Source organism: Hylobates moloch, unplaced genomic scaffold (assembly GCF_009828535.3).
Source record: "Hylobates moloch isolate HMO894 unplaced genomic scaffold, HMol_V3 SCAFFOLD_1, whole genome shotgun sequence".
Classification (NCBI taxonomy): domain Eukaryota; kingdom Metazoa; phylum Chordata; class Mammalia; order Primates; family Hylobatidae; genus Hylobates; species Hylobates moloch.
In genome coordinates, this window is record NW_026652276.1 from 168,104,107 (window position 1) to 168,120,838 (window position 16,732).

Below are 16,732 nucleotides of genomic sequence, written 5' to 3' on the forward strand. Positions count from 1 at the left end.
AATTTTTATTTTTTTGAGATGGAGTCTCACTCTGTCACCCAGGCTGGAGTGCAGTGGTGCGATCTCAGCTCACTGCAACCTCCGCCTCCCAGGTTCAAACAATTCTCCTGCCTCAGCCTCCCAAGTAGCTAGGATTACAGATGCCCACCACCATGCCCAGCTAATTTTTGTATTTTTAGTAGAGACGGGGTTTCACCATGTTGGCCAGGCTGGTCTTGAACTCCTGACCTCAGGTTATCTGCCCGCCTTGGCCTCCCAAAGTGCTGGGATTACAGGTGTGAGCCACCACACCCGGCCAAGTCACATAGATATTTTTAAAAAGCGATTATAAAAACCTGAAATGCCAAAACCCAACCTTATAAAACAAATCTTGACATTATCAGCACAAATAACTGGACATGTAAAATGAAGAATTATAAAATGCAGAATTATTAAAAACAATTATATACACATAAACATTTAATAAAACATATATATTAATTTCCTAATCTTTTTTTAATTTTTTTTTTTTTTGAGGCAAAGTCTAGCTCTGTCACCCAGCCTAGAGTGCAGTGGGGCGATCAACGGCTCACTGCAGCCTTGGCTTCCTGGGTTCAAGTGATCCTCCTACCTCAGCCTCTTGAGTAGTTGGGACTTACAGGGATGTGCCACCATGCCCAGATTTTTTTTTTTTTTTTAATTTTTTTGTAGAGACAAGGTCTCACTATGTTGCCCAAGTATGTTGGGAACTCCTGAGCTCAGGTGATCTTTCCGCCTTGGCTCCCCAAGTGCTAAAGTTACAGACCTGAGCCACTACACCTAGCCTTAATAATCTTTTTTATGTAGGGCCAAGCCCTTTTCTTTGACTTATCGTTCTCGTTCTATTTCCTATTTCTTGCCTAAACTACACCCACAAAACACTGTCCATTTCTCATTGTTATTTTCTTAGATTAAGAGTTAAAACACATTCAGATAGCAATACGAATGTAAAGGCCTAGATTTTTACGATCTCCTCCCTTTTTTTCAGTCATTTCACTCACACATAATTTAGTCAGAAAAATTTTAAAACGAACTTGCCTTTATCAAGGCTTTCCAAAGCCTCCAACTTAGATTTCAATAAATAACTATTTACTCATATTTTATCAGTACCATTCCATTATATTATGTAATTACAACACGGTGTACAACTGAGATAATCAGGTTTGTTAATTGGCATGCAATTCAAGCCAGGTGCATGGCAATTCTGAAAAGGAGCCCCCTAGACAGAAGCATTCAGTCTATTTGACAAAGAGAATCCTGAAAGTTAAGTTGATGTGAATTAAGACAGCATTTACTGTATTATAATGTCAAAATCTACATAAAATATTATTAATAGGAAACGAAATATGCATAACATATACCCCAAGCCCAAGTATGCCTTATTCCTGGAATATAAGAACAGCTGAACATTAGGAAAGAAATTTATAATACCAATGTATCAAAGAAGAAAATCAGTATTATCATTTTTAAAAAAGATCTGGAAAAACACAATCTGAAAAATTACTCTTGAATTTTTAAAAAGAGAGCTCTTAAATAGTAAGAAAAGATACTGTTTTAACATGATAAACAGAATCTCTTTCAAACCAATAGCCTAATTCTTAATTTAAAACACAAAAGCCATTCTCAGAATTTCAATTATCTATTTACTGATGCATTACAAAATCTATTTCCTGCTTAAATGATTCTGAGCTCTAGACAACTTCTCCATTTGGAATTCTCAAAGTTTACTGCTTAGTACACAGTAAAGGACAAATTGGTGACTGAATGAATTTCCACTTAAGCCAAGAAAATAATAAGCATCACTTATAATGTTACATAGGAGTGCTAGCCAATGTAATTAAACCAGATAAAAGATATGGGAAAGCTGCAGGAACAATTATCATTATTTACAAATGATAGGCTAGCCCTCCTGGTAATCTTAAGAAAACCATAAGGGATACTCTGAATATAATAGACAGAGTTCTACTTCTGGTAATGGTAAAGTAGCTACTATCAGACCAACTCTCCTACAGATTAACAGCTACAAATATTGGACAAAATATAAACCACAACTATCTGAGGACACTAGAGAGCAACCAAAAGCAGGCAGAAATTGGAGGGGAGTTAATGTCTGACGAAATGAAAAAACACTGTATGAGTTTCTATTTCTACAAGTTTTTCTCTGTGGGCAGACAATATTTGGCACAAGGACAGAAACTTGAAATTTTACTAGCTTAAGAACCTGAGATTAGATTCAGGGTGACCAGAGCACTTCGGACATGAGGGAGGATATCCTAGAAAGGAGAGAGCCACAGGAAGCACAGATTCTGGATATAGACTCTCTAAATCTCAAACTGAAGCCTACATATAATGCCTACAGCAATATACTCTAATTGTCTAAGATCCAATTCCAAATTACTAGACATGTAGAAAAACTGGAAAATGTCAGATAATGCAACAGTGGACACCAATGAGGTAATCCATATATTCGAACTAGTAATCACCATGGATTTAAATAACTTTATGATCAAGAACATAAAGAAAAATAGTTTGCAAAGTACAAAAGGCCAGGAAAACTAATAAATGAAAGCCATAAAAAAGAACCAAGTGTAAATTCTAGAACTGAAAAACAATTCTAAAAAAAATTTTTACTGTGTTGGCTTAACAGCAGTTTAGAGGAGATAAAAAAGAGATCAGAGGGAAAATTTGGTGAACCTGGAGACAGAAATGATCCAATCTGAAGAACAGAGAAAAAAGATAGATTAGTTTATTTAAAATACATATGGCTGTTTAAAGCAAAAATTATGACACTGCATTGTGATATTTATGATTATGTACTATAATAATGATAGCATAAGAGATGGGGCAATGTACCCATACATAGTTGCAAGATTCTTACATTTTATGGGAAGTGGTACTACACTAATGCTAAATAGACTATAAAATGATAAGAATATATACAACAGCCCAGAAAGCAGCATGTTAAAGAATAAAATGCAAAGAAGAATTAGCTAAAAACCCAACAGATAATTAAAATCAAATGCCATGATTATTCAACTAATTCAAAAGACAGCAGAGAAGGAGGGACAGAGAACAAAAAATAAAGAGACAAACATAAAACAGTGAAATGGAAGACCTAAATCCAACCACAACAATATTACATTAAATGTAAATGGACTAAACAGTCCATTAGAATGGATAAAGAACTCAATCAAATGCTATTTACAAGATATTCAAATAGCATAAAAAAGCCAAAGTGCTATATTAATATCAGATAAAAAAATAGTAAAAAAAGATAAGGGACATTTCATGGTGAGAAAAGAGTCAGAAAGACATAATTATAAATGTATATGAGCCTAATATCAGAGTTACAAAATAGATTAAGCAAATTGACACCATTAAGGAGGAGCTATATACAAATCCACATTCATAAACAGAAATTTTAACATCCCCCTCTCATCAACTGATGGAACTAGTCTTTAATTTTTATTAGTAAAAACAATGACAATTTAAAGAACACCATTGACCTTAATTAACATTTATAGAACACTATGATGAACAACTTCACAATTACATCCTTGTCAAATGTACATGATATAGAGTCATCAAGACAGACTACGTGCTTAAACGAGCCTCAACAAATTTCAAAAGACTGAAATCTTAACCAGTAAAACTGAAGTGAAAACAATAAGACATCCAGAAAAATCTCAAATATTTGAAAATTAGACTATATTATTCTAAATAACAGATGGGGCAATGGAGAAAGGGAAATTTTAAAATATTTTAAAATGAATGATAAAGAAAATACAACATACAAATTTTTGGCCTCAACAGAAAAAAAAGTAAAAAAGATATGAATGACAAATCACAAAAAGAAATACAAATGTATAGGAAACATGAAAATACATTGGACTTTAAATAAGAAATGTACAGTTTTAATTAATAGCATATTGTTTGAACTTGTAATTTTACTGCTAAAAATTCATCCTAAGTAAATTAATGGATAGGCACACAAGGGCATATTTGAAGGATGCTAATCACAGCACTGTTTACAATAGCAAAAAGAAAAAAATGGTGCAAACAGCAACAGAGTATGGTATGTTTATATAATGAGAAGATTATGTAGTCATATAGCTATTGATATGAAAAGCCTTATATCATGCATTAATTTTAAAAAGTATATTATAAAATATCACATGTAGATTAAGCATACTATTGTTATAAACGTTTTCTCTGTGCCCTATTGGATTTTCATTCACATAGATATTTATTACTTTTAGAGTCACATAAAAATCATGAGAGCCACTTTTAGTTTGAAAATGACAACTACAGAAAAGTTCATTTTTATTTATTTTACTTTGTTCTCTCAATTTATTTTACTATTTGAAAATTATTTTCAAAAATATTTCTTCATAACTAAATCAGGAAACAATTCTTCGTAAGATAATTTTCTAGAATCTGTCTGATAGTATACTACATCTGGAATGCATGTCCCATATGGTTCCTCAAATTTTCTCATTGCTGCCATTCAAAATGTTAGCAATGGGGCATAGTACAAAGGTTATCCTTTGGAATCAGGAAGCCTTGAGTTCAAATTCCAGATGTCACTTAACTGAGCAAAGTACAGGATAATTATATGTTACTTATTTAACTGAGCAAAATATAGGATAATTATACCCATTTTGATTCTGTTTTAAGTCTCTGTAATGCATTACAACACATAATAATTCAATAATAACAGCATGAAGTACTATTACCTCTTAAAAATTTTCCTTGGAATAAAATAATCACAAATGAATGCAAGAATGAGTGCCATCTCCCAAATTTGCTTTAGCTTAGCACATCCAAACAATTTTCTTACATACAGTCACTAAAAGTGGTCATTATAATAACTGTCGGAAAATGTTTAGGATGTTATGTGAAGACCTTTAATAAGAATAAATTGGTCACTGTGTTAAAATGTGTCACATAAAAAATGTGAGGCATACAAAGTAAAAATAACTTTCTTAGGATAGTATTATTTTTCAAAAATTTCCATTATGCTACTTTTTAATAAAAGTAAAAACAACTAATATAACTAATACAGACAGACATTAAATAGGCTACATTTTAGTATTTTCTACCACAAATATGTTTCAGCAAAATTTGTTTGATTCTATCACATCAGAGTCCTTAGCAAATATTTATTGAATACCTTTTATGTCCCATCCACTATGTCAGGTAGTGGGGATACAATGGTAGGAAAAACCAGACATAATTCCTTTCCTGTCTCCATGGAACTTACAGTCTAGTAAGGAGAAAGACATGAGTAAAATAAACACATAAACGCCACCAAAAAATCACCACTGTCAGAAACACCATAAAGAGAGGTAGAAAACCAGAGTCAGGGAGGTCAGAGAGGGCATTCCTAGGGAAATGGCAGGGAGTGGACATCTAAAGATGAATGGGAGTTAACCAGATAAAAGGGGGAGGGAAAGACATTCTAGAAAGATAGAATACAGCATGTTCAAAGGCCTGTGGCAGGAGGGAGGGTAACATCCTTGTGAAATTAAAAAGGTCAATGTAGCTAGAGCATGGGACTAGAGGGGAAGCACTGTATGAGATAAGGCTAGAGAAACAGGCAGGGGCTCAGTCATGCAGGATTTAAAAAAAATAAACACTTCCATTTTCAGTTTAGGAGTGATAGGCAGTCAATGAAAAATCGGGACTAGAGATAGGAAGAATAGGTTGTCATGATTAGATTTGATAAGATTATTCTGACTTTCTTCTGTAGTGTAGTTGAGAGATGACGGCAGCTAGTGGAAATGAAGAAAAAGGGAGAAGTTTAAGATTGGGGAGGTGAAACTGACAATTAAGTGATGACAGGATGTGACAGGAAATGTCGAAGTTGGTGTTCCAGGTTTCTGCCTAGAATACCCAGTTGGTTGGCTGGTGCTGCCATCTATGGAGTTAGGGAACACCAGAAAACCAGGTCCAGTTCCAAGAACATGATCTTAGTTTTAAACACGATGAGTTTAAGATAGCTTTGAGATAGACTGGAGGGGTTTTCACATAGGCAATTATATACAGTATGAAATATGGAGCTCAGAAGAGAGGTCTAGTCCAGGGGGGAGAAATGTATTATTTCCAAAAGTCTTGGGAGAAGGTAACATTTCCCAGGAAAAGAACAGAATGAGAAGAGAAGATGTGGGAACACGAATGTTTAATTGCTTGGAAGATGATGAACCTCCAAAGGAGTTAAAAATAATGCTTCAATATAATTTTATTCTAAGCACAAGCAAATTAGCCTCAGTCACATATTTTGCAAATTATATTCGTTTTTTCATTAGGTAATATTCAATTATATAAGTTACTTTTTTTTTTTTTTTTTTTTTGAGACGGAGTCCCGCTGTGACCCCCAGGCTGGAGTGCAGTTGTGCAAACTCGGCTCACTGCAAGCTACAAGCTCTGCCTCCCTGGTTCACACCATTCTCCTGCCTCAGCCTCCTGAGTAGCTGGGACTACAGGCGACTGCCACTATGCCCGGCTAATTTTTTATATTTTTAGTAGAGAAGGGGTTTCGCCACGTTAGCCAGGATAGTCTCGATCTCCTGACCTCGTGATCCGCCCGACTGGGGAAATACTCAGAGAATGACCTTTGTATTCCTAACATAGTCCTTCTTAAAATTCAACTCCATTTAATAAATACTGCTAAATATTTATGCCATCTGCTTAATCTACATCATTACCTTGGGGTTATATTTGACAACATAGTATAACACTCAAGACTATTTTCCTGTATAAAAATGAATGAATGTTACCAAGGATACAATCTATAAATCTTCCTAATGGTTCAGTTTAATAGCTCTAAAACACATCCTGTCCTGGCTTTAAGAGCAATTATGGTAAACTGTAGTTATGTGCACTAACTCACAAGCATCACGTATCTCTGTAAATCTTATTTGCTTATCAAATGTCATTGATACTACCTAAACAACAGAAGAGATGCTCACTTGAAAACCTGAATTAGCCTCTATTTTATGCCCTAATAGGAGAATGAAATATAGAACAATGCTTTAGTAAGTTATCAATGCCGAGCACGAAAATTCAGTTGGGTTTCATCTTATTGTAAAACAATTAATTTAGGGAAATATCAATGAAGTAAAAATGGAGTTGATCATTTAATAATATTTAATGATACAATGTGTAAAAAATAGGGATAAAAATGTTTCTTTTAATTATGGTGAAATTATAGGTTAAGTTAGATTCTATATGATACTATAGCTTAAGAGTTATGAACACTGTATGGTTTGGCTGAATGCAGAGATCTTTGGCAAAGATGGCTATCTGTACACAAAAATGCTATAGTGTAGACACATTTTTTTTGTTTGCAGTTAGGTATGGCCACGTGACAGTGAGGTGTGGCCACGTGACTGAATTCTGGTCAATGAATGAAATATGTGCAGGAGTGACATATGCCACTTCCAGAAGTGGCTCATAAAACTTCCCACAATTGTTCCTTCATGCTCTTTTCTCTTTCTGACTAGCTGGCTGTAACTAGCAGGCCTAGATAACCCCCAGGACAACCTCAGAAGTGATGTGGTTGGCCAGGCACGGTGGCTCATGCCTGTAATCTCAACACTTTGGGAGGCTGAGGCAGGCAGATCACTTGAGGTCAGGAGTTCCAGACCAGCCTGGCCAAACCCCATCTGGTGAAACCCCATCTCTACTAAAAATACAAAAATTAGCCAGGCATGGTGGTGTGCACCTGTAATCCCAGCTACTTGGGAGGCTGAGGCAAGAGAATCGCTTGAACCCAGGAGGCGGAGGTTGCAGTAAGCCAAGATCGCGCCACTGCACTCCAGCCTGGGTTGACAGAGTTAGACTGTCTCAAAAAAAAAAAAAAAAAAGAAGTGATGTTGTTTAACATGGCAATGTTCCAGTCAGTCACAGTCCCTGACCAGAGTCCACATCCTATCTAATCTAAATGGAAATGCTTTTGACTATTACATGATTAAGAAACGTTTACTATATTTAATCCTACATTTTTGTTTCAGCAGCAGCCTACCCTAACCAGTACAACTATGATGCAGTGGCTCCCCACTGATGAACAGCTTCTACTTTTCTGCCAGCTCTACATTATATTTAAATGCATACTTTGCATTTTAAAAATCTCGAGCAATGGACAGAGTATACCTTCTGGTGCTATGAACCCTAACATAATGAAACACAATTTAAGGTATTTTGTGTTTCTGTACAAGTTTTTTACATTAAGACTATTAAGCATTATTATGGGCTAAAAAGAAAATATTTTGTTTTTTGTTTTTGTTTTTGTTTTGAGACAGAGTCTTGCTCTGTCGCCCAGGCTGGAGTGCAGTAGCACGATCTCGGCTCACTGCAAGCTCCACTTCCTGGGTTCACGCCATTCTCCTGCCTCAGCCTCCTGAGTAGCTGGGACTACAGGCGCCCACCACCACGCCCAGCTAGTTTTTTGTATTTTTAGTAGAGACGGGGTTTCACCGTGTTAGCCAGGGTAGTCTCGATCTCCTGACCTCGTGATCCACCCACCTTGGCCTCCCAAAGTGCTGGGATTATAGGCGTGAGCCACCATGCCTGGCTGAAAATATTTTGTTTTTAAAAACTATTCAGAATTTCTAAATTTAATTTTTTTTACTCAGGCCTAAAATTTTTTCTATAGAATTTACTTTGAAGTTTATAAACATGGCAATAAAAAATATAATTTTACAACAAAAAAACCGATTTTCAAAAAATATAAAAAAACATTTTTGGTATATTATCTATTCATTCCAAAACTGTTTTCTGAGTGATTAATATATATTAGGTATTATGGAAACAAAAAAAAATTAAAAGCTGCCATTTCAAGGAGCTTCAAGGTTAATAGAAAAGAAGCAAATAAAGAGATCACAATATTCTATTCTAAGTGTATGACACATATATGCATGGGATAAAATGGGAATAGACCCATTATATGGGTCCCAATTGAGACTTCAGAAGACACACTCAGGAAAGGTTTCCTAGAAGAAATGATTTCTAAGGACAATTCAGAGTGGGAAAGGCAAAGAAATGGAAGACTGACAGTCCAGGTAAAGATTATGTGTCATAAAGTCTACTAAAAATTTTGGATGATTTTTAAGTCTGTAGCAAGCCAGTGAAGGGTTTTCAGCAGGGGAATGACATGCTCAGGTTTCCATTTTAAAAGAACACAATAGTGGCAGTATGAGAAATTAGTTGGGTGAAAGAAGAATGGTAAAACTGGAGACTAGGACTCTGCGCACTTCAATTTAGATGAAAAGTAATGACAGCCTTAAGTCAGTGGCAGTGGGAATTGAAAGAGCTAGGGAGGGTGAGGGGAGGCTGAAAGATAATTAGAAAGAGAAATAATGGGACTGTGGCCAAATACAACAGAGACAGAGGACTAAAATATGACTTTCAAGTTTCTGGCTAGGAAAATTAGGTGAATATTGCTGCCCACTAATCAATACAATGGGAGAAATGATGAGTCCAGCTGTGATCATCCATAGATTGTGAGAAATAATAAATAGGCTTTTAGAAATACAGTAGAATACTTGATTAAAGTCAGAATATAGACATAATCTTTATTGTTTAGGTGGTTTTTGAAGCCACTGATTTTATGAGATAAATGTACACAGCAATGTTTCTCAGAGAATGGTCCACTTGGTAGGCTTGTTCACAACACATATTTTTAGGCCTTACACAAGACCTAATGACTTAGATTCTCTGGGGTTATTTCTAGGAATCTACATTTAGTTTCCCAGGCAATTCTTATTTACATTAAAATTTAAGAGCTACAGGTATATAAGGTGGGAAAAGAATGGCAATTGTAGAACTGTCGGAAACATCAATATTGAAGCTAGGCTGGGTGTGGTGACTCACACCTGTAATCCCAGCACTTTGGGAGGGTGAGGTGGGTGGATCACCTAGATTGGGAGTTCGAGACCAGCCTGGCCAACATGATGGAACCATGTCTCTACTAAAAATACAAAAATTAGCCGGGTGTGGTGGTGTGCACCTGTAATCCCAGCTACTCAGGAGGCTGAGGCATGAGAATTGCTTGAACCTGGAAGGCAGGGGTTGTAGTGAGCCAAGATCACACCACTGCACTCCAGCCTGGGCAACAGAGCAAGACTCTGTCTCAAAAAAAAAAAGTGTGTTTGTGTGTGTGTATATATATATATTATATATTTTATATAATATATATATTCCTATATATATTTTTTTGGTAGTGATTCTGGAGGGTTATATACCACATTATTAACAGTGGTGATCAACAAATGACAAAATAGGGAGTTTTACATTTTCTTCTGATCAAAAGATTATATAAAAATTTTGGAAGGTGGCATTCTATTTTAGTATAGATGATAAAGATTTATAGTTAAAATAGCCAGCTAAGGCCTCAAAATGACTGGAATAGAATAGCCATTTACTTTTCTTTTTAAATGTATTTTTAGTTTTTATTTTTTAAATTCTGCATTTACCTTTATCTTTTTAAGAATATTTTTAAACCAGAAAATACTTTTCTTTGAAACCAGCCAAAATGTCAAATTTCATGTGGGCAATGAGAAGATCCAATCCAGCATGTGAGAGCTCCCAGAACGCCTGTCATAAGGATTATAGAGAACTTAAACTGAGGACTTATGAAAATTTTCTTGTACAAAGTTAGTTATGTCTAAAAAACAAAACAAAACAAAACAAAAAACAAGAAAACCACCCTTAAAAGGGACAATATATTTCCAAGGTGACCATTTAACTTCACTTTGTGCACTTCATGGGGAGAAATAGCTATTAATATAAAATAAATACAACTGACAATACTAATAGCACAATTCTTAGGTATTTAATTGAACTACCATAATTTTATACTTGAATGACTTCAGCAAAAATTAATGTCAAAACCAGGGCTAGGACTATGGATTTCAATGCTCAATCTCACTCAAATTAGACATATTTCTAAAATTAGACAATCTATAATTTGCTTTAGTAGCTCAATTTCTAAAAAGAATTTTCCAGTTTCTCCTCTTAGATATATGCCAATTTATACTTCAAAATACAAGATGTTCTGAGGAACTGAGTATAGAAGCAACAACTGCACAAAACACAACTTAGGCTTTTTTAACAAACTATTTTGTTCTGTATTCAAATACAAAAATAGCCCTTTTAAAAACTCAGAAGCTTCAAAAGTTACTCATGTTTTTAGAAGCATAAGACATTTCTTTCATTACCATGAGCTCGAAGTAAAGCTTCAGCAGTAAAGAGAGGAGCCTGAAGCATGTCTGCAGTTTCCACAATAAGCATATCTTTTAGTCTACGAAGATCCTGAGGCCTTAATCCTTCATATGGCTTTAAAAAGAAAAAAAATAAAGTTAAATGGGCATTATACTCATAGGAAGTATCAAAATGCCTATAAACAATACATAGTCAGTCCTATGTATCCACGGTTCCGCATTCCACGGATTGGATCAACTGTGGATTGAAAACATTTGGGAAAAAAAAAATGGCTGTGTCCATACTAAACATGCACAGACTTTTTTTCTTGTCATTATTCCTTAAATAACACAGTATAACAAGTAATTACATATTATTTGCATTGTATTAGTTATTATAACCTAGAGATGATTTAAAGTATATGGGAGGATGTGCATACGTTATATGCAAATACTACCCCATGTTATATAAGGGACTTGAGTATCTGTGGGTTTTGGTATCCACGAGGGTCCTGAAACCAGTCACCAAGGATACTGAGGGATGACTGTACATGCTTATCATTTAAAATCTTCCTATTTAAATTTGGTTATTAAAGTTCAAAAGGCTTTTTTAATGTTCCACTATCATGGACTTCAAACTGCCTTTTCACAAGTCTCTTTCATGCTGTAAAGCAGATACTGGGACTCATGTACCTTATTCTAAAAATAAAATATCACAGTATAACAGCAAGACCATCTTATCTTACAGTTTTAAAATTTTGGATTATACAAAAAGTATTAGAAATAAAAACCTATAATTCCACCATTGAGCAATAATCATTATTCAAGTTCTTGGGTATTATTGTCCAGTCTGTTCTTTCTGCAAATCAACTGAATATGAATATATATGTTCATTTAGGCACAGTTTTGGGTATCCTATCAATGTAAAAGAAATGGAGCAGAACTTGGTGAATGCCCATAGTCTCAGCTACTAGGGAGGCTGAGAAGTAGGAGCATCACTTGAGCCCAGGAGTTTGATGCTGTAGTGTGCTATAAACATGCTGGTGAATAGCCACTGCAGTCTAGCCCGGGCAACATAGTAAGACCTCATTTTTTTTTTTTTAAAGGAAAGTTAACCAAAACTTTTCTATATAGGAATACTATTAAATAAGAGAGAAAGAAGCACTGCAATTTAATCCAAGTTATCTTTAGAAAAGCCCCAAACTATCACATACAATTTGCTTTTAAGTTAATTTATGAAACATGAGTTCTCCTACAAAAACCTAATAAACTCTTTAATGGTTAAATTAGTACTACTCATTCCAGTACAGAAGTCATACATTGCTTCTATAAATGTATTCCAAATCCAGACTTTGGATTCTGGTTACCTCTCCTTGCCTCAGCAATGACAGTGAATATTTCTTGATATTTCTAATGGTGGCAACTGTGTATTTCCTGGTCTTATATCCTAAATGTTCTTTTTCAGGTTAGTCATCATTCGACTTCATTTACGTTGAACCAAATAGGGAGAGAGAAAATGGTGAATTTAATCATGATTCTCCAGATTAGTGTTATCTAGAGAATGACAGTGCAAGTAACTTATAGGGGAAAATTAGCTTTGCTTGCAGTTCTCACATGATATATCTGAAGATTTAATTTTAGGTAAATTAAGGAAGAAGGGATAATATGAAACAATCTGCATAGATCCAGTTTTTTAAAATGCACGCAGTTTTAAACTTCAATAGGTGACAGTGGAAGAAAAATAATTCTTAAAGGACAAAGACACACTGCCTTCATGAACATATATCCACTCTGAATCTTCACAACAGAACTGTAATTAGGTCATGTGAAGCATTTCAATACATTGCTCAGTCCCAAGTGGGCACTACTTCTTTCTTCTGCAAGACAGATTAAAATGAAAGTACCTTTCTCTTTCCTGTTGCAAAGATAAACTGCTTCTATTTTCAGACTAAACAAACCAGTAATAACCTTCGAAGCAGTCAATACTGACATAAAGAAAGAAAAAGAAACTAAATTAAAAAGAAACGTGAATAAAATTACCTCTTTTGCATTAGTGCATACTACTGCTACCAAAAGACCACTGAAAAATTGTGAAACAGCCTATTATACAAACTGCACTACCTTGATATTATCATAAAATAGTTCTCTTCAAAAATTATTTCAGAAAGGCTGTCACATAAAGGAGTTATGAAAGTATTTGTTTTTATTTTTTTCACAAGGAAAATAGCCTCCCCTCCCTATCGGTAAAACATGTTTATTGTTAAAAGAAAAAAAAAAGAATAGGCATTTATTTACCCAAAAGTAACTGCAACTGTTAAAGGTTTAAAAGATGTTTAGATGCTCAGGGAGAAAGGATATTTCTAATTCCTTTTAATAGCAATCTCTCATTAGCTGATCCATGAGCTTAGCTTCGGAGGGAGGGTGGAAAAAATAGCCAGGAAAGTTTTTAGGATTCTTTGACCCATCCCTTCATTTCCGCTTCCTCTCTCCTTATTCAGCAGTTCTTGCCTGGGCATCAAGACCTAGGCTACCCTGAGCTGTACTCTGAAATAACAGGAACCCAGCAGCTTCTGCAGAGAAGAGTAGGTTAAACCTGCTAACTAATGTAGCCAGCAATGTCCAGCATGAGTTTCTTGCCAGAAAAAGAACGTTGAGCCTTTTTAACTTATACAGACTAAGAGTGGAGAAGGGAAGGATGATTCTTTAGATGGGCTTTCATAGCAGCATATTGCCCACTTTTCCCTCCATACACTCAGATGTAGTCACACAGTCCTGCTCCTACAGAATCTGACCCTAACCTAGGTCTAATACTCGCTAATTTTTCTGTTCTCCCTTTGGTGTTTAAATAAATTGAAAACACTCTTCCTAGCCATCACTTAAATACCTCATTTAAGAAATCTGTTTATAGCAGTTCCCACTCTCCAAAATTACATGTTCACTTACTTTTAAACTTATTTGTGTGTTTCTCTCTCCCTGCTGGAACGTAAACACCTAGAGTGTAGTCACTTATCTTTGTTCCTCCAAGCATCTAAAACAGTGTCTAGCAGTCACTCAGTTTTGTTGAATGATGGGAATAAGAAGTGGATTTTATCCATTTATAGTTTAATTATTTGGAGGAAAGACTAAATTAAGGAGTTATAGAAATATACACTGTCCAGATCATTGACTAAATTAAAACTCAGCTGAAATATACATTTCACCTTCAGAACATAAATTTTTAAAAGTATCTAAATATATGACTTAATACAATCACACAGCAGGCCATGTAAAATCACCAGCATAGGCAAAATAATCCAGAAGTCAACCAGGGTCAAAGTAGAAGGTACAAATATAAGTTTTAAAGAAAGCATTGATGTTTTTAAAAATTCAAGGGGGCTGGGCATGGTGGCTCATGCCTGTAACCCCAGCACTTTGGGAGGCCGAGGTGGGTGGATCACTTGAGGTCACGAGTTCAAGACCAGCATGGTCAACACGGTGAAACCCTGTCTCTACTAAAAATACAAAAATTAGCCAGGTGTGGCGGTGGGTGCCTGTAATCCCAGCTACTTGGGAGGCTGAGGCAGGAGAATCGCTTGAACTCGGGAGGTGGAGGCTGCAGTGAGCTGAGATCGTTCTACTGTACTACAGCCTGGGCAACAGAGTGAGACTCTGTCTCAAATAAAAAATAATTAAAAAAAAATTCAGGTAAAACTCATAACATAAAATTAACCATTTAAAGGTGTACAATTCAGCAGCATCTAGAACATTTTCAGTGTTGTACAATCACCACCTTTATCTAGTTTCAAAACATTTCCATCACTCCAAAAGAAAGTCCTATAAACATTAAGCAGTCACTCCTTATCTTCCCTGCCCCTAGTTCTTGGCATTTTAGTTTTCTCTCTCCTTATTCAGCTGTTCTTGCCTGAGCATCACAGGAAGCCAGCAGCTTCTGCAGAACAGAGTAGGTTAAACCTGCTAACCAGGTAGCCAGCTAAGGCAATGTCCAGCATATGAGTTCTGTTTCTATAGCTTTTATCTGTTTTGGATCTTTCATATAAATGGAATCATTCAAATGTGACCTTTTGTGTCTGGCTTCTTGAACCTAGAATAATGTTTTTGAGGTTGATCCATATTATATATAGCATGTATTAGTAGTTCATTCCTTTTTATGGCTGAGTAATATTCTATTGTGTGTATATCTCACATCTTGTTTACCCATTCATTAGTTGATAAACATTTGAGTTGTTTTCACCTTTTGGCTATCATAAATAGTACTGCTATAAACATCCAGGTAATATAGGTATTTATTTGAGTATGAAAGTATTACTCTTTACATTGTGAAAATAGTAGACAAAACAAATCCAATATGGGTTGAAAAAATCTACAAAATTAGAAAAACACAGGGACATGTGATCATAGTATTAGCAAGTCACAAACTCAAGACAAAAAGGAAAAAAAATTATACTTCTGAATACCATATAAGTAAAAAACTTAGGATATGGAAAAACACACAAAGTTCTCTTAGAAAGCATTAAGAAAACATACTTCATAGAAAATGTAAAACTGAACAGTCAATTTATACGATAATCAGAGAAATAAACAAAGTACCATTTACTTGTCCAAACTGGGTAAATAATAATAACACTGATAATATTCAATGCTAGCAAGAATGTGGAGAAAAAGATTCTCTAATATACTAATGAAATAAAAGTAAATCAATATAATCTTTCTGGACAGCTTAAGAGCATCTGACAAAGTTTAAAATCTTATGGCCCATCAAATCAATTTCTAAAGACACATAGGAACTATACTTTTAAAATGTGTATACAATGCAATAACGATGACTACGAAGTAATAATCATGATTATAGCAGCAGACAATTAGCTAATGTTTAAAATGAGCCAGGCACTGGTCAAAGTATATACATATATTAACTCATTAAGGATCACTATAACCTTATGAGGTAGGGACTGTTAACTTCATTTTAAGAAGAGACTGAGGCAGACAGTTTAAGTAATCTGCTCAAGGTCACATAGTAAGTCAGTCATCAGGCAAAGATATGAACTCAGACAGTCTGGCTCTAGAATCTGTATTTTCAACTACAATAATGGCACAATTGGATAAAGAAGATATATATCAGACAAATATTCACTGTAGCCTTGTTTTTAAAGGTAAAATATATATAAATTACTTAGACGTTTAGCAACAGGTAAATGTTTAAAATATGTAGAGTATATGTTCTGACTTAGGAGAGATGTTATGATATATTGTTAAGTTGAAAAAATATAGAATACAATATATGACATGATCTTACTTTTGCATTAAAAATTCAATATATATATATGTTTGCTTAAGTCTGGTAGTACACTTAAGAAACTGTTACCACTCGGGGATACAGTCAGGATGAAGAAATTATTTTACATTTTTGCAATAAATACTCAGTATAAATGTCAGGAAATGCATGAAAATAGACAAAATAATAATTGTAAAGCAGATTACCTATAATCATAATGATCATTTTGGTATACTTCAAT

General features: G+C 34.8%; 1 protein-coding gene across 7 annotated transcripts in view; it reads right to left on the minus strand.

Annotated features, from left to right (window-relative positions):
• Window positions 1-16,732, minus strand: part of ANKIB1 (ankyrin repeat and IBR domain containing 1) — a 270,873-nt gene that overhangs the window by 63,304 nt on the left and 190,837 nt on the right. For all 7 annotated transcript variants that reach the window (XM_058424746.1, XM_058424751.1, XM_058424755.1 and 4 more), the window contains one exon: window positions 11,238-11,355. In XM_058424746.1, the coding sequence (XP_058280729.1) occupies window positions 11,238-11,355 (118 nt within the window). The remainder of the gene's footprint in view (window positions 1-11,237; window positions 11,356-16,732) is intronic.